This window comes from Coenobita brevimanus, unplaced genomic scaffold (genome assembly GCF_032717465.1).
Source record: "Coenobita brevimanus isolate Jiangsu-jjx unplaced genomic scaffold, ASM3271746v2 jjx.HiC_scaffold_2577, whole genome shotgun sequence".
In the NCBI taxonomy this organism is placed as follows: domain Eukaryota; kingdom Metazoa; phylum Arthropoda; class Malacostraca; order Decapoda; family Coenobitidae; genus Coenobita; species Coenobita brevimanus.
This window is the reverse complement of record NW_027643519.1, coordinates 98,848-118,003: the sequence shown is the minus strand read 5'-3', so window position 1 is coordinate 118,003 and position 19,156 is coordinate 98,848. Positions and strand designations below refer to the sequence as shown.

The 19,156-nt window shown below is 39.5% G+C and overlaps 1 protein-coding gene across 1 annotated transcript in view; it reads right to left on the bottom strand.

The window, feature by feature from the left end:
• Nucleotides 1–18,130, bottom strand: part of LOC145389876 (intermembrane lipid transfer protein VPS13D-like) — a gene marked incomplete at its 3' end in the record, with an annotated part of 111,456 nt that extends 93,326 nt beyond the window's left edge. Inside the window, 8 exon segments of the mRNA XM_080265003.1 lie at nt 2,296–2,473; nt 3,693–3,827; nt 4,874–5,188; nt 6,227–6,342; nt 8,385–8,475; nt 10,193–10,413; nt 13,376–13,543; nt 18,043–18,130. Of these exon segments, the coding sequence (XP_080121129.1) occupies nt 2,296–2,473; nt 3,693–3,827; nt 4,874–5,188; nt 6,227–6,342; nt 8,385–8,475; nt 10,193–10,413; nt 13,376–13,543; nt 18,043–18,130 (1,312 nt within the window).
• Between the last annotated feature and the right edge of the window lie 1,026 nt (nt 18,131–19,156).

Here is a 19,156-nt window from a genome sequence, read left to right as displayed (position 1 = left end):
AAGAAGGTTGGCAGACAAAAGCACATACACACAGAATATGACACCGACAGAACACAGCACATAAAGAACATGAAAGTGTAGCTACAAAAACCTGGAAGAACAAAGAACGTAACTATGAACATACAAATTTAACTGCAAAAGACTGTGTAAGCTGGAAGCAGGGCAATGAAATGGCAGGGGGACAGGGGGACATGGAGGCGATTTGTTTGTAGCCACCCCTTACAGGACTCGGGCGTCTGGCAATAGATAGATAGATAAGTAGACAAAGAGACAGACTGACAAATGAGGAAGTAAAGGAGCATTGTGGTGTTGATGTGGTTGAGTGTTAAGAGAAATACTCTGAGATGGTTTGGCTATGTGGAGAGGATGGAGAATGAGAGACTGACTAGAAGAGTTTGTGAGTGAGGTGGAGGGGATGAGGAGAGGGATGGAGTGGAGAGGATGTACATAATCCAGATCAGTACAGGATAGAGGTACTGTCGCCACTTGGATCCTCTGACCACAATCTCATCAAAGCCTCATTAGTTAACTCTCCTACACCTCCCCATTCCGAACCTGTCTGGGTGACCCGATGGCACTTTGACAGGACAGACTGGGATGGATTTAGAAATTATCTTGCTGATGTTCCATGACAGTCTTTCTTCTCTAGTGATCCCAATTCTACCCAGTCCCACATCTGCGACTTAATACTAGCTGGTATGGATTTATTCATACCAAGTCAACAATTCACTAAAAGATCAAACTCTCCAAAATGGATTCATGGCAATTGTGCCGGAGCAACAGCCCAAAAGTCATTAGCATATAACTCTTACTTAAAATCAAAAACATCTGAATCACTCTCCCAATTTAAAAATTGCTAGAAATCATGCAAAAGCTGTATTAAATCTATCTAAATCAAACTTTCTTCAAAAGCAAGCATCAGAACTACTTAACAACCCTAATGACAATAGAATATTCTGGTCAACTCTTAATTCTTTCAATAATAACTTTAACAAGTCATCTTCCATTCCCCCACTAAAATCTTCAGATGGCAGTATTACAAATGACCCAAGTGGGAAAGCAGATATCTTTGCTAGTACCTTTGCAAGAAACTCTACCATAGATGATACCAGCCAGAATGTCTCAGTACTGGAACTTGATTCTCCCAAAATTGCCCCACTTAAAATACAGACAAGATTCGTAAAATCCATCCTAGACAATTTACCTACCAACAAAGCTCCAGGCCCAGATGGAATTCCGCCAATTGTTTTGAAAAAGTGTTCCCCTGAACTTGCCTCTGTCCTAGCTAAATTATTCAGACTATGCATACGTACTTCTTTATTCCCAAATTCATGGAAAGAAGCCAATATCCACCCAGTTCCGAAGAAAGGAAGTTCGTCTGACCCCTCCAATTACAGACCAATAGCTGTCACATCTTCTCTTGGTAAGGTATTTGAAACTTTAATTAATAAGCATATTGTTAAACATCTTGAATCCAACAACTTAATTAGTGATAGACAATACGGTTTTCGCCACGAAAGATCCACCACTGACATACTCAATCTCTTAACTCATACCATCCATCAATCATATTGTATTACAGTAATTTTTGGAAAGCTCTACTGTGTTGAAGTGCTACAGGGAGAGAAATACTGACATACCCCCCCCCAAAAAAAAAGTGGAACTACCCAAAACTACTATTGTTGCTTCTACTACTACTAAAACAAGAATAACAACAAGAATAAGAACAATAACATCAAGGGCAATAAAAATAATAATCATGATCATAATAATGTAAATATAATAATAACAATAATAATAATAGGAGGAGGAGGAGGAGAAGTGGTTGTAGTAGTTGCAGCAACAATAATAATAATAATAATATTATTATTATTATTATAATTATCATCATCACCATCATTATAATTAAGCACACTCAAAGAGCACATACCTCCTACAAGGCCTATACAAGACAACTCAGATCATCACCAATCTTTAATAAACTCTTTCTTGGTCTATAACCCCGATATCCACAAAATTTTCTTTGAAATCCGTCAATAAATTTACTTGATATCTTGTGGACAAACAAACAGACAAACAGGGGTGAACACAGAACCTCGTCCACCTTTGTTTGTTGGAGGTAATTATAATGTATGCCTAATAAATCAGCGATAATACCTGCTCCTACCACCAAAAGACAATCGTTCCCATTCAGGTCTGTTTTGGAGTGAGGCAGCGTCATATGTGTTGTGTTGTAACGTTGTGTATACAATACTGAGCACAATTAACTAAAACAAATAAAATGCTTGCACTAACCATTGGTATACTTGCACAGGAAGGGCAGTGTGATGTTGCAGGACTGGGTGGCCCACAACCCATCTGTGCCGTTCACTGCCACACACTCAGGCTGGCGGCTGTCCAGGTTGGGCTGGTCGGGCCCCCAGTTGGTGTACACAGCTGGCCACCCATCTGACCACTTGAATACCTGGTGGTCCTGGTGTAGGGTTCGGGTGGGTTAATAAATACTGCATCACAAGACTACTCACACCACGATTATATATTTTAATTTTATTCCTGCTACCTACAGTTGAATATATTTGGATTATGAACTATCTATAATGCTGAAGTTGCCAAAAGTAACTTCCTTTCAACATTTACAACCATAAGCAAAGGGTTGTAAATATTTCCTTCTTGGCTGTGGTGATGGAAACCTTTATATGAAACGTTTTATGCCATAACAGTAAGAAGCTCACAGCAAGAACGTTGTGGAAAAAAATACCAAAATCCAGATCTGTTCATTTCCAGATGCTTTGACACACTGAATTTAAACGAATGGGAGTCATAGGCCATGGCGAAGATAGACTGAGGAAGATAGTTTCAGAGTTGATCAGTAGCATATATGAAAAACTCTGAGTATGGGGAGTCTCTGGCATTAAAGAATTCAACTAACAAGGGTGTGTGTGGTTAGTCCGGTGCTGCGTGCCCGCCATAATGGAACTGGGATGCAAGCGGGCAATTAAGGAGAACAGCAAATTTTGGTCTTTCACATTTGCTACCTTCATGGCATTGTTTAAGAGACTACACTGATTAAGCAATAGTGGTGAAGGGGTTAAAGGGATTTGGTATTAAATATATCAGACACTTTGTTCATTAACTATTTCAGTGAAATGACCCGGACACACTTCTGACAGTACTACATTATCAGATATACCCAGCCGCCTCTTTGAGATACGAAACTGTGCACCATGGTATAAGTAAGAACACGACGGAACATGAGCATGGGGGAGGAAATAGTGACGCCACAAGGAAAAAAAAAAAGAAAGAAAGAAAAAAAAAACAGATCAAACAATCTGAAATAAAGCCTTCCTTGTCTGTTCACCAACCTCATCAACATCCATACCATACTTTCTCACACTCATTTACCGTATCTTTCCACTTTCTTGGTCCAGCACATCTCCCACCTTCACATTTGCTATACACACCCCTTTCACTACCCTACTGACACCCATCCACTCCGCATGTCCATACCTTTTTGTAATTTGAACATCAGCATAGTCAGTTACTTGTACCATGGAATTACAGATTTATTTGTAGACAGTGATATGTGTAACTGATATAAAATCCTTCCCTGCACTTACATCAGTTATTCAGTGGCAAGGAGGGAGGGCCGTCTTTACCAGGATACTTAAAACAGACTATAGTAATGTTCTTGCCTGGTTATTGGAGAGGCCGACCCACATCTCAGCAAAGGAGTTCTCTTGAGCCAGCACCCAGGTGAAGCTGTCCTCGCCTACACTCAGCACCGACACCAGATGAGACCAATAACTCACACACTGTTCTTCTGCTGCCTGAAAGATTATATGAAACACTGGCCTTTATATATTTCAACCTAGTGACACTGATCATAATTCTAAACTCACACACTAATGTATGGAATTCTAAGCTCACTCTGAAATGTATGGAACTATCATCATTATTACCATCATCATCATCATCATCATCTCAGTGCCCACTAAATTATGAGATGGATGGCACCCAGAAACAAGAAAAGCCAAGCAGAAAAGCAAGTACAATGTCAACGATCAGTCACTGAGACAGATATACAAATTCATACATCAATTAAAACCAACTTTTTTCCTCAACATCATAAGCAAAATCCATGTGCAGTTATTTTGTTTTTATCTTTTAGATGCATTTCACAGATGCATGAGGTGCAGAGTCACTGCTTCCATTACTATGGTGAAATTGTACACAACCCTTGTCATGTACCGGTACATACATCTCTAAACACACTATATAATTTTTCTTTTTTTGCTTCCTCAGTTTAAACACATCCTTTCTCAGACGTACCTTTACTATCAACCTGTTTCCTTTATAATGGCTCCAACTTAGTGTGTGTCATTTTGGGAAGTGAAAATTAAGTTTTGCAAATTTCTTTAGTGAGGGGGTTTTAAAAATATGTTATAGGAGGTGAAGAATTAAAATCTGCAATTACTTCTGGGAACTGCACAACATTAAGCTTAGTAAATCTACGGTTGATTAAAAACAAATAAACTGCTCTCGGAAAACAATATATATCAATTCTAGCTTCTCAAAATGTCAGGTAAAGCTATGAAAATTTTAGTTTCTCTTCATAAACATATCCTAGTAAGCATAAAACATATCCTTGTAATCATATAACAACATCAGAAAGTAATGATATCAGTTTTAAAAAAATGTTTAAACAAGTTTCATGAGGTCTTGCTTTGATTCGTTCGTGGACATCAGCTGCCGACTTGTTTCTTGGCTTCTGATATAACCCTCAGGTTTCTCATGTGCATACACCCTGCCTGCTGCCTCTGTGGCTTGTTTTACACACCACTCTATAGACAGCATTTTAGGGTCACTGTGGAACTTGCATGGGCTCGTCAATGAACTTCTTTACTTCCGCTGTAGTCCCGTTAGACCAGTCAATCAGCTCCAACAGGGAAGAAGCACTGGGGTTGATGGAAGGTGTCTGCCTGGGTCGTACAGAAAGATCTCCCAATGTGTTATCATCTCCACCTCTCATGTCAACAATCTTTTGGACATCAGCTCTCCTCTCCTCACTGTCATCTGAGCACAAGAGTGTCTGGATTATCATTGCGCTGAATGCATACCATGCTGAGTGCTGGTTGGCTGGCAAAATGGCATCCGCTACAGCCTTCTTTTGCAGCCTAAGTAGCCGCAGCTGAAACAATATGTGGCGTGTGCCTTCTATCCAAGAGCATTTTACTTTTATGTTGAACCAGAAGGGGTTGTACACACCAACAATGTATTCCACAATCAGTCTTAAGTTTTTAAGGGCTTTACCTTTAAGGCCATGTTTTGAAACCCATGTGTGACAAAGCCTGTTGCTGTTGTCAACCACCTTGAATGGCTCACTGGATCAGTTTCAAGAAGGGCCAGATCCGTGGGAAGTTCTCCTGTCCTTGTGGCATGTGTGATCTTATTCCCGTACACTTGATCAGCAGAGATCCTTTATGACACTGTCACTCAGTGAAATAAGGGGCTCTCCAACTGAGAGTCTGGTGAATGAAGGATCAGTTTGAAGTTCTGTAGCAAATGTCCAGCATCTTGCTAATGTTACCTGTCCATTTGTTGTTAGACAGGGTCTTCCCATCCAGTGCTGTCACATTCACTTCTCCTTTCTCTGAAATCTTCATCTTCAGTGATTTCAGGCTTCAATACCACCTCAGGCTCTCCATTCACTGATCCACCTGGTGAACAAGCCTACGTTTCCTTGCATAAAAAACCTTCTTCCTTGCATTAACGGAGTCACCTGGAGAGAGAGAAAGAGAGAGAGAGAGAGAGAGAGAGAGAGAGATGGGTATTAAGTGGATAATGAGTGCCCCTCATACCATAATAATAATAATAATAATAACATTAACAATAATAACAATAACAATAGTAATAATAATAATAATAATAATAATAATAATAATAATAGTAATAATGTACAGTTTTCTTCTTCAATACAGGTGACGGATGACTATAAACGCTTTCTTGATGTAGTGTTCTAACCTAACGTGGCAACAGGACAACGGCTGCTACTGATGCCCACCACCACTACACTGCTAAGGCTTACTGAGTCCCTGGGGCGGGAATGAGGCGTAGGTACAAGGAGACACACCGCCTATTCTTTACACCCTGTCGCTCACCATATCAACCCCATCATCGTGTGTGTGTGTGTGTGTGTGTGTGTGTGTGTGTGTGTGTGTGTACTTACCTGCCATGACAAGGGTGTAGGTGAGGCCCAGTAACATCCACCCTTGTATAAGATGAAGGTCACTCCATATGCTGATCCACAGTACGGCACCAGGTCGTCACTGTCTATGGCCGGATCTGCCAATAATACGATAGTTTACACGGTGTCTATCATAACCTAATCCAATACAACCCAACCTAATCTTATGTGAATTATCCTCCGTAGCAGCAGGAGTAAATTACACCATACGCGATGTTATCCAGAGAATTAGGACATTAGGGTGAATAAGCATCCATGGGAGTCGCGTAACAAATTCTTGCACGTCAACTAAAACTGACTGATTACATGAACATTATAGCGCCAAACGACAATGGCTACATGGCACTAGAGAGAGGTAAACAAAAGGGTAGTGGTCCTGACGTTGATGTGGTGTGGCGTTAATGTGGTGTGGCATTGATGTGGCTTGACAATGAAGTGATTTTGGCACCGAAGAAGTAGGGGGTTTAAAGTGGGTTTGTCACTGAAATGGCTTGGCTATGATACGTCTTGGTTGGTTAGTTAAAAGGTAAGAGCTTGACTGGAAGCAGGAAGGGTGTACGTCATTGGGCGGTCCTTTAAATATCCCTGCCATGAAACTGAATATCCATCTTGATAGAATTGGAGGGAAACTAAATACTGCAAGAAACACGGAAATATCAAGAAGGGAGAATGGACTGAGGAGACGTGGAAGACAGAAAGGAGAGGAAGACGAGAGACAAAAAGGCCCCATTTAGTTGCCTCTTATGACAAGCAGGGATACTGGGGAAATATTACCTCACCCAGGGGACCCCAATGAGAACACAGTATAATAAAACACTGCCTCACTTCATCATACACAGGCAGCCATATTCCTCAGTGCAGTTGACGTCATTTCCTTCTTTCTCTTGTTTCCCTATTAACTGTTTTCTTCTCCTCTTCTTCCATTTCCTTCCTATCTCTCCTTTCTTCTTCCATCCTTATTCTTCCCTCCTTACCATTCTGTTTCTTCCAACAATTCAATCATCTGCTCTCCTTAGCGATTCATGACCATCACACACTTACTCATCCTGTCTCCCCCCCCTTTTCCTTCTTCCCTCCCCCCTCCCTTCCTCTTCCTCGATCCATTTTCTCTTCACTGTCGAAGGGAAGGTCACTGACTTTCCCCTGCTCAAATCTTAAATCCAAAGTGGTTATCTGCCTTCATGACCCTTGCCTATGTAACAGATTTAGATTTATTTTAGTCAAGTAATCTCAACTATTCACAAATTCATTCTCCTCCTTCTATTGATATACACATTCAGTTACTCAGACGCTGAAGGATTACAATACAAAGCAGTACAGTCTCTTAAGCTATGAATGGCTACAGCATAGTGCATTACAAATACTAAGACTAATAAAGAGTATGTGGATGTGGTTGAGAACATTAGGAGAAATACACTGAGGTGGAGAGAATGGAGAATGAAAGACTGACTAAGAGGGTGTATGTAGGTGAGGTGGAGGGAGGGAGAGGGAGGGGTAGACCGAGGATGAGGTGGAGGGATGGAGCTGAGAGGTACATGAGGGAGGGGGGGGGTGAGTTGGGGGAGGGTAGTCAAATGGTGGGTGACAGAGCGACTTGGAGGCGTTATGTCTGCGGCCACCCTTTGCGGGATTAGGGCGTCGGGCTATAGATAGATAGATAGATAGAGACGATATACTTACTAAACCTATAACAGAATGGAGTACAATTACACAATCATAAACTACAATACAACTGCTCAGACTGTGAAAGGCTATGGTACGAATCACACACCTAGACTTCTTTCTGTCATTCCCTCCTCTCTCCCACGCTCCTGTCAGTTCAGTTCCTTTTACTCATTCTATTTCCTTTATCTTTTCCTCTCCTTCCTTTCTTACTTTCCTTCTCCCTTTCTTTCCTCCATTCCATTAATATATTCCTGCTGTCTACTAAATTTCCTCCTCCTCCTTTTTCCCTCCTACGCTTCATTCTTCTCTTCTTTTCTTTTCCCTTTTTCATTCATTTTTTCCTTCTGCCTGCTCATTCTATTCCTTTTCCCTTCCCCTCTTCCTCCCTTCCCTCCTTTCATTTTCCTACTACTGTCAACGCATTCACCATCTTCTACTCAACAATACAGTAAATATTCAGGCTCCTAAAGACTACCTTGGTTCATCATACAAACGAAGCCATACTCGTTGGTGCAGCTCACATCATCCCAGCGACCTGTTGTGTACCTCACCTGCACACACTCTTCCTGTAAAAAACGTGTATTACCATCACTGTTATCATAATGCTCATCATAAAAATACTAAGATGGATTAGGATCGTTGGCAAATGACTTATAAATATCGGGAAGGAATCAGACTGGATGAATGTTAAAAGCAGTGTCAGGTTCAGTTTTGGGTCCTATAATAATTCAAATATACTAATTCAAATAAACGGTACTTATATATCTTTAACGAAGGTTTGTTTAGCATAACATCCAAGGTCCCTGACGATACAAAAATCAGTAACACAATGGATATCCCTGAACAAAGACTGATGATTCAAAAAGATCTTAATAAACTGTTCCGTTAGGCTCAAACATGACAAATGGACAAGTGCAAAGTTCTACACATAGGGAGTAAACAGAAAAAGTATGAACAGCAGTCAACTCACGATTTTAACAAAGATGAGCTTTGAAAATTCTAAAAACAACAACTGATTTTAAAGCCCAGGCGACAGTGCATTGAAAAACTAAACAAAGCGAACATACTGTACAAGCTGCCTTTACATACAGAACTGTCGAATGCAGATCAGAGAAATTAATCCATTCCTTGTATAACTGCTTAGTGCACACGCTTCCGAAGCACTGTGTTCATTTCTGGTCACCCTATTACAAGAAATATATGGAGAAATCAGAGAGAGTATAGCGAAGACTAACAAAAGTGATCCCCAGACTAAGGAACCAACTGCACAAGAAATTGCTACAAGCGGGAAAGTTATTTAATTTTAAAATGTTCAGACTACGAGGGAGTCTAATTCAGGTGTACAAAATTTTTAAATAACGTGGCAAATGGCAGTTGGTAAGTACGTCACAATGCATCGGTGGAATTACACTAGATCTATCTATCTATCTATTGCCAGACGCCATAATCCCATAAGGGGTGGCCATTTGACTTTGAGTTAGTTGTTTTACGGGGAGGGGCACTAACCCTCCACCAACCCACTTGTTGACACGTAGGGAGCACGTATGGTTTGGTTATATGGTTACCACCCAGTGTTGTAAATGGTTTCTTGGCTTACAGGAAACCATTTGGCTTGTCACTCAATGTAAAGCCACCTATAAAGGAAAGAAAAGCAATAAGAAGTGACAGGAAAGATGGGAGAAATAGGAAGAGAGGAGGGCAGGCACAGAAAAAGAATGATAAAGGCTAAGGTCATAGTTCATCCTCAAAGCTGCTCTCTTCCTCCTCCACACACCACCCACACACCATAGACGTCGTTGCTGCTGTCTTGATCACCTTCAGTACGATGATTCTTTATGTCATTCATCGTCACCATGGTTTCTTATTCAGCTTAGGGCAAGGTTTTTGTACTGAAATTATTAGGCCCATTCTCCACTAATGTTTTCAGGACAACGAGACATCTTTATGGCTTTTTTTTTTTTTAATGCAAGAAAGATGGAACCAAAGGCCAGGAGCCGGCAAGATTGTTCCCTCCAAGAAAAAACAAAAACGAGGTAACAGAGCCAAATTCACGATCCGTTCACCCCCAGATGATTACAGATAACTTCAAGTAAGCCCGTAGTACCAAAGGGAGTAGGAAGCATGAATTACAGAACAGTAAAGCAATAAGAGATAATCATTTGTTTTTAAAATCCAGAAATAACTCATATTGTTGGGTCAGGCAAGTGATCTTCCTTCCCCCTGGCGCCTCAACCCACTTGACCACAAGGCATCTAATTCCCTAACCCTCGTCTCTTCACTCACCATGGCCTCAATCCAGTAGTTCTCCTTGTGGGAATGTATGGATGCCAGCTCGCCGCCCTCCTCGCAACACAGTAGATGAGCCTGCCACCAGCTCTGCGGCGCCTCATGCAACTCAGACACAAACTTGTAGCAGTTGTCTTCGTACAAGGTCCAGGAGTCGACGTCCGAGCATTGTGTGATGGGTGGCTTTGTTGGTGGGGCTGCCGTGGTGTGCATGGTGCCTGGAAGGATGAAATAGTTTTTAGTAATACTGGTCTTTGTAACTGGCTTCACAACTTACAGCAGGAACTACCAATAAATAGTCAACAGAACGTCATCTCTGGGACCGGTGACAGTTGGGTTCCTCAGTGATTTATGCGGGACCATTATATTTCATTATCTATACTGAATAACCCCGATATGGGCTAAACAAGCAGTGCACACGCCCAATTTTGCAAAAAGAGTCAGGTTTAGGTGAAGTACTGAATTACAAAATAATGCCTACTGCAGGACGTTGAAATATTCACTAAATGATCATTAAGCAGAAATAAATATGCTCTTTTATGTCACTAAGTTACATACTGAAAACAGTGACCAAAATCAAGGAGTTTTAGTATGATACAAAACGTACCATAAAAAACACACTATAGCCCACTCAGGTCAAGCTTCATATCACTTACAATTTTCACACTAGTACAGTAAGACTACCAAAACAAGTGGGATGCTACACTTCATAATAACAGAGATTTGCAGTTACTTCTTGTGCCTTCAAAGAAACCTTGGAAACAGCATACCAAATCTTGTCATATGTATGTAATCTGCGTTGAGATCCACGTGCTCGCTTTCCCCAATTTCTGATCTTCTTTATTTCGGGGAACGTGCCTGACCTCTCAAGAATTACCGGGGGAGCCAGGCCTCCCAAATATTGCATTATGGTCCACTGTGCAACATGTACTAAGATATCACAAAGTATCTGCCCTCCTTCCCCTATTTTGTATGCTTTATAAATTCCGCATGAGGCGAACCCCCCTAAAAATAATGGTAGAAAATTTAATATAGTGGAAGATACTACCATGGACCAACACGAACTGAGCTGAGATGCCTCGCCAAAATCCATCTGCTCACAACCCCTTATATCTGGTCATTTTTATTATTAGGTGAGGGTTGACCCCCAAGAATTGCTGGGGGTGTCATGCTCCCCAAATCTTGCACAATGGAAAAGAGTCCATTGTCTGGACGTATTGTTGTTTGGAACAATCTCTTGCACGAAGGATATCACTGGGATTAATTCAGACTCTGACAAATGCCAAATAGATTTTTTTTCTCTCTCACAGCTGAGTGGATAACATTCATGGTGAATGAGTTAGAAACAATCTCCATTAACCCATTCTCTATGATGATGTCATTGCTGCACCCAGGATACTCTCATAAATATCTACGTCCAACTGTATACACCACACCACACTACATGCACATTATACATCACAACCTCTAATCCATCCCCTCTTGAACAATGGCAGCTGCAATAGTAAGAGCAAATGCTGTGGTGCCTCACACTGCCACCACCTGCAGGATAGGGCTGGTGACAGAGGGCTCTCCTGGTCGCCATCAAACGACTGCCACAAACCATGCTCGTCAGGGGAGAAGTGCAGATTCGGCCTTGAATTTTACTGACATCCGTGGTCTTAGTATCAATCTGAATTCTGTTCACATCTTCCTTGAATCCATATCTCCACCTGCCGTATACCACACACAAGCCCAAGTCTCTCCCTCTACTGATTTAAGCTAATACAGATTTCCTGGTTACCATCTCCTCACTAACTTTCGCAACAAGGTAGACACTTGTTGCTATAGTAAATCTGAATATTCAATTGGCACTATCATCACTTCTTATTTTGATTACTCATTGTACAAACTAATTCACAGTATTATAATCAAATATATCTGTACAGTTTATCGTTCCCCCAATGCCTCACCAGAACCCAGTATATCTGACTCATATCCACACAGATTAACCTTACCCTTACTGCATTACAACAACTGAAAGAGACTCAGAACAAAGCAAGAAGAATAATTCATAACTCAGTAATTACAAATGAACTACCTCCCCTACAGGTAAGACAGCATTATTTTACAGATACTTTTATGGCAAATGCATAGGTGAAGTTGCATCGTAGAGGGTGTGGCCGGAGACGTGTTTATGTGCTGGGAATTATAAACCTGTAGAATGTCTGGGCTAAGGACTTTATCAATTTAATCACTGGACACAGAACAAGATATTGCCATGTTCTTGAAAATCCCCGTAAGATATTAGAAGCTTGTTGAACATACGAGTATTATGATCAGTTATATATGGTCTGCCCTTTCCTCTCCTCCAACCTTCTTTCCTTCCATCCTCTTCTGTCTTTCTTTCCTTCATTCTTTCCTCGTCCTTCTGCCTACGGGTGACTTTACACTCCCTCTTCTGTCTTTCTTTCCTTCATTCTTTCCTCTTCCTTCTGCCTGTGGGTGACTCTACACTGAGTGACAAGCCAAATGGTTTTCTGTACATCAGGAAACCATTTACTACGCTGGGTGGTAACCATATACTGTAACTAAATGTTGGCACCTGGTTGTTTAGTGGGTAATTATTGTACTCCAGTTGGATTGAGCCGGTGAAGGTCTATATCCAAGGGGTGGTTGGGGTTGGTTGCTCATGTAATGCCACTCAGGGATGAGTGAGGCTGGTCACTCTCATCTTAAATACCGGGACCAACCACCTAGCCCCGGGCTCCTACGCTCCTCATGGGGCAACGTAGGATTGGATGATGGATGGCTGGATTAAAAAAGAACCATATTACCAGCAATTTATGATGCTGATGTGTTAAGTACTTAAGTGATGATGATAATGAAGCTGTTTTATCTATAATTATCTATGTTTGGAACCACAAGCAACTGTGTGTTAATGTACAAACACCCGGGTGCAATAGTTATCCAAGCAGAGTGTGCATGTAAAAAGTTGTGTGTACAGCCTCTAATCAAATGTGTTTAAATTTATCTATCTACCTACCTATCTTTCTGTCTATCTATCTATCTATCTGTCTGTCTATCTATCTACCTATCTCCATTTGTCTATCTATCTATCTACTACCTATTCATCTATCTGTCTGTCTATATCTACCTATCTGTCCATCTATCTATTTTTCTATCTATCTATCGGCTTACCTTCCTTGGCCTCACAGATGATGGGTAGGTTGGCTTCACAGTACGAAACAGAAAACTTGAGGGAGAACACATTAGCTGAGCCACACTCCTTCCTGCCGTCCTCAGCATCGGGCTGGTTCAGGTCCCAGTCTATGAAGGTGAAGGGAGTGCCGTCCGTCCACTCGTACCCTTGAACATCACATCATCGTGTAATACAAATTGAAAAAGGCGAAAAGATGAAGTAGGCAGCAATTCCCCCGTATCCCATTATGGTGTATGGTGAAATTATGCATGATCAGTCAACCCACATTTATATAATAGTTGGCATGTCGGGTTTGCGAAGAATTTTGAAGATCTGAATGATAACTGAAGGAATGGATGGTTTATTACACTGCACAGTCCATTAACAGAGTCCTGCCTCCATGACCTGTTTCTCTGTCTGCATCATACCCACCCCATACAATAGTGAGTTCGGATTCATGATGATGGTGATGATGTGGTGGTGGTGGTGGTGGTGGTGGTGGTGGTGGTGGTGGTGGTGGTGGTGGTGGTGGTGATGATGATGATGATGATGATGATGATGATGATGATGATGATGATGATAATGATGATGATGATGATGATGATGATGATGTCTCAAGATGGTGCAATGTGTGTCATAATTATTTTGGTCAGTGTTGCAGAGGAGTGAATACATGGACAGACACGGGAAACTCTCTCTCTCTCTTTCTCTGTGTCTCTGTCTGTCTGTCTGTAGTTTAATACAGGATGTGCCAGAGTGGACTGCTAAAGGAAGAAGAGGTAGAGGTAGGCCGAGGGAAACCTGGTTGAGGACAATGAAAAAAGAAACAGGAGAGGAGTGTTGGTGGGACCTGAAGGAGATGGCAAGAGACAAATATTGGTGGAGAGAGTTCATTGAGGCCCAATGCATCCCGTGGGGTGCCACAGGAAATGACTGATTGATTGATTGATTAGTAAGAGATGTACTGGAAAGGCCCACACATCAAAACCATCCTCTCACACCCGAGACAAAAGTGTTGATACTATTAAGGTTCCTTGCAACTGGAAAAATGCAGCAGTGTAACTGTGATGACTTTGGACCATCGCAGCCATCAGTGAGCAATGTAGAGGAATTAAAGAAAAGCAAGTAAGTTTAAGAGAAGTGACAAACAAAATAGACCCAGAAATTATAGTACTTAATGAAACGTTCTTGAGAAGAGGAGAAGTGGTGAAGTTAGAAGGATATAAAGCATATAATAATAACAGAGAAAATAAGGTGGGTGGAGGAATAGAAATTATGGTCAAAATAAATTCACAGTTAAACACAGTAAAAATCAGTGAGGAAACAGAAGATATAGAAGAAATGACAGTAAGAATAGAAACCAGAAAAAGAGCACTGAATGTAATTAGTGTATATGGAAAAACAGAAGGAAGGGTGACAAACAATAAAATTAGGGAACAGTTTCAGTATCTCAAAGAACACACTAGAAACATAGAAAAAGTGGGTGAAGATTATATAATAATTGGAGACTTAAACGCAAAAATAGGAAATCAGGAAGATGGTATAGTTGGAAATAATGTAGGGAAAAATGAAGCAGGCAAAGCACTGATTCAAATGGTAGAAAATGTTAAAGGTGTAATTGTAAATGGAACAGAAAAATGTAAAGGTAAATGGACAAGAGTAAACACAAGAAATAATGAGGAAAAAATCTATATTAGATTATGTGATAACGAATAGGAGTGTATACGAGGACATAATAGATATGAATATAGATGAGGAAGGAATGTATAAGCTAACAAAATACAAAAACAAAGAAGTTAAAGAAACAAATCATAATACAATATTAATAGCAATGGATGATAAAATGAAAGAAGTAAGGAATGACTATGTAAAACAGTGGTACTTTAAAAAAGAAGGAGGATGGGAAAAGTTTAAAGAAATGACAGAGAAAAATGAAATTTTTGAGAGGATGTGGAAAAAAGTAAACTACCAAGAACAAAGTATTGAAACTGAGTGGAATAAGTGGAAGAAAGTAGTGTACAATATACTGGATAAAGCATTTGGGAAAATAAGAATGTCAAAAAGGGTTAAACCAGGAACAGATAAAAGGGTGAAGATATTAATGGAAAGAAAAAGGAAGATAAGGAAACAAATAAGAAAAGAGAATGATAAAACCAGAAAAGCAAATTTTATAACAGAAAGAAAAGAGATTGAGCAAAATATAGCAAAATATATAAATGAAAATGAGGAAAGAAGAATAGAAGAAATTAGTAATCAGCTTAATGATAAAAGAAATAATAGTGATACGCTGTGGAGGTTAAGGAGAAGACTTAACAAGAAACCCCAGTGGCAGTATGTAGTAAGAGATAAAGATGGAAGTGATATAAGAAACCCAGAAAAGATAAAAGAAAGAGTTACAGAATACTATAAAGAGATATACAAAACAAATGACTTAACAAAAGGATATGAGGAATACACAGACTACTTAGAGAGTATGATCAGAGAATGTTGGATGTATGAAAACAAGGAAGAGGAAAAATTAAGTGAGGAAGAGGTGAAAATGGTAATAACAAAGTTAAAGACTGGTAAAGCAACTGGCCCAGATAAAATTAGCAATGAAATGATTAAAAGATGTGGGAAAAGTATGAAGGATTCAATAATAAGAATGATGATGAAAATATATGATAGAGAAATAATACCAAATGAGTGGCACAAGGCATACATAAAAAATATATATAAGGGAAAAGGTAACAAGAAAGATTTAAACAATTACAGAGGACTGATACTGAACTCACACCTGATGAAAATGATGGGGAAAATAATAGAAATGAAGGAGACAGAGAAGCTGGAGAATATGAGTGATTACCAGTGCGGGGCAAGGAAAGGAAAATCAGTGAGGGAACATCATTTTTTTATAAGAAATATTATTGAAGAAGCACAACAGAAAAAGAAAGAAATAACAGCAGTATATTTTGATGTATCAAAGTGTTTTGACAAAATGGTATTAAAGGAAGTAATGAAGGAGTTATGGCTAAAGGGAATAAAGGGTAAAAACTGAAGAATGATATATGAAATTAATATGAAGAATGAATTGATACCTATGACAGAAATTGGGGAATGTAAAGGAGTGTATGTACAGGAGATGATAAGACAGGGATCAGTGCTAGGGGCCAAAATAAGTTCAATAACTATGGATTCACTAAGCAGAATGATGAGGGAAAAAGAAAGTAATTGGAAAATAGGAAATGTAAGGATAAACCCATTAATATTTCAAGATGATATCAAGGCAATAGAGGAAAATTACAAAATACAGGATACAATAAACACAATTGAAGTATTTCTAAAATTAAAAAGACTAGAAATTAATGAACATAAAACAAAGCAATCAGCATTAGTAGGCAAGGGAAAAAGAGTAAAAATAAATGGTAAAGAAATTGTAAGAACACAAAGTCATAAGTACCTGGGAATAATTATACAAGAAAAAGGGAAACAGAATATTAAAGTGGAAAATATGATACATAAAGCAAGGGTAGCAGCAAATGAATGTATTAACATCATAAATAGAAAAGAACTGAAAAAAAGTAGAATTAAAATAGGGCTAAAATTATTTAATACTTGTGTATTACCGATAATGTTGTTTGGAGGGGAAAGTGGGAAAACATTAAGAGAAAAAGAAAAGAAAGCTGTAAATAATGTTCAGACTCAGTACTTAACAAAATTAATCAAGGTACCAAGGACGCCCCTCCCTGTAAAACAAATAGCTCAGAGTCAAATGGCCACCCCGTACGGGATTATGGCGTCTGGCAATAGATAGATAGATAGACCAAGGACAACACCGAAATGTGCTTTATTATATGAAACACAGGAAGTAAAAACAGAACACAAAATTAATCAAAGAAAACTTGAATATTACATTGAACTCAAGAATAGGCAAGAAGACGCTGTTGAAGTAAAGACGAGAAAACAGTGTGAAGATTTTGAAAGAGAGTACGTGAGAGAAATAAAAGACATTAAAGAAAAGTACAGCATACCTGAAGACTTAGAAACATTAGAAGAGAGAGTGGCAAAAAGGGTAATAAAAGAAAAAATAATGACAAAAAATAAAGAAGAAATTTGTGAAGACATGAGAAAAGGGAGTAAGACAAAGGAATCAGTGGAACAAGAAATAGGCCAACAGAGATACCTAGAGGAAATAGAGTTTGAAAGCGCAAAGATTATATTTTTTATTCAAACCAGAATGCTAGAAGTGAAGGGAAATTATAAGAAAAAGTATGAGCCTAACCTTATATGTGACATGTGCCAAGAAGAGAATGAAAATCAGCATCATTTATTCATATGTGAAGCATACGAAGATTTAACAAGCGAAATTAAAGGAAAAGAATCAATAACAGAAATACTAAAACAAAATGAATTACAGGTTGTAGCAAATACAGTGGGCAGAATAATGAAACGAAGGGAAGTAATTATGAATATAAGGAGCAACATAGAAATGAACAATAGAGACTGAGACAAAAATAAATAAATAAATAAATAAATAAGCCATCTTGTTTAGACAAGAACTCCCGGATGGGAGTAGGCACCAACAACAACAACAACATGGTGATGGTGCCCCTGTACACTGGATGGAGAGAGATAAAAGCAATGTCCATTAAGGAACAAAACCTCCACACTCTTCACTGCACCTTGCTGTGACAAAGCACTTCTAGGGAAAACTGGTTCATGGTGGTCCTGCAGAAGCACCTGCTTGCCTGTGGCTGATGGGTCTGCTCAGCCATACAGACCTTTACTTTACTACTACAACTACCGTATAGTCTGTTTCAGGAAAGACGAGGGTAGAAATCTTACTCAAAATTACAAAAGGGGGATTTTCCCCCTAAAATGAAGGTCAAAACTAATTGGTATTTTGCCTTGGAAACCATAAAAATAATAATAAAAGAAAACGTTGGTTACTTCTAAAAATTTACCAAGAAGTGTATGTGAATAGGAAAAATTACCTCAGCATGAACATTCAGTTGGCGATTGAGAGTGAATATAAAATACTGGATGTGGTTGCAAGGTGGCCTGGATCAACACATGATGCCCGAATTTGGCCAGAAAGTGGACGAAAGGAAGCAGCAATCACGGCAGTTCAGGGAGGCTGCAATGGATCGAGTAGCGTGGAGAGCCGCCATGAGGTGACCAAGGCGCTTCGCTGGGTACGTTGTGTTTACGTCGGTTCTATAGCAACACGATGTGTTTACATTTTATCCATTTTATCGACATTCGTAAAGAATCATAATATATGATCAAATAGATGTTGTTTCTATATATATAAAGTAGTTTTTCATTTTTAAACTACTTACTGATACTCTAAGGCTTTCTAATGGTAATTTATTAAATATATTAAGCAGAGTGGAATCTTAAGCAGCTGCTGTTTGCAGATGATATTGCACTGGTGGCTGATTCAGAGAGATTGAGACAGTAGGTAGAGGAGTTTGGAAGGGTGTGTGAAAGGAGGAAATTGAAAGTTAAAGAGAATAAGAGTAAAGTGATGAAGTGTACGAGGTTGGTAGATGGTAGGGGGATGAATATAGTTTTGAATGGTGAGTTGCTTGAGGAGGTGGAGTGTTTTAAATATTTAGGGTCGCATGTTGCTATGGATCGAAGAATAGATGCAGAAGTGAAGTTTAGAATAATTAATGAAGTAGGAAAGGTGCTGGGAGGAATGAAAAAAGTGTTTAGATGTTCGCTTAGAATGGATGTAAAGAGAAGGCTGTATGAGGGTGTTGGGGTACCGATTGCGTTATATGGGGCTGAAACAT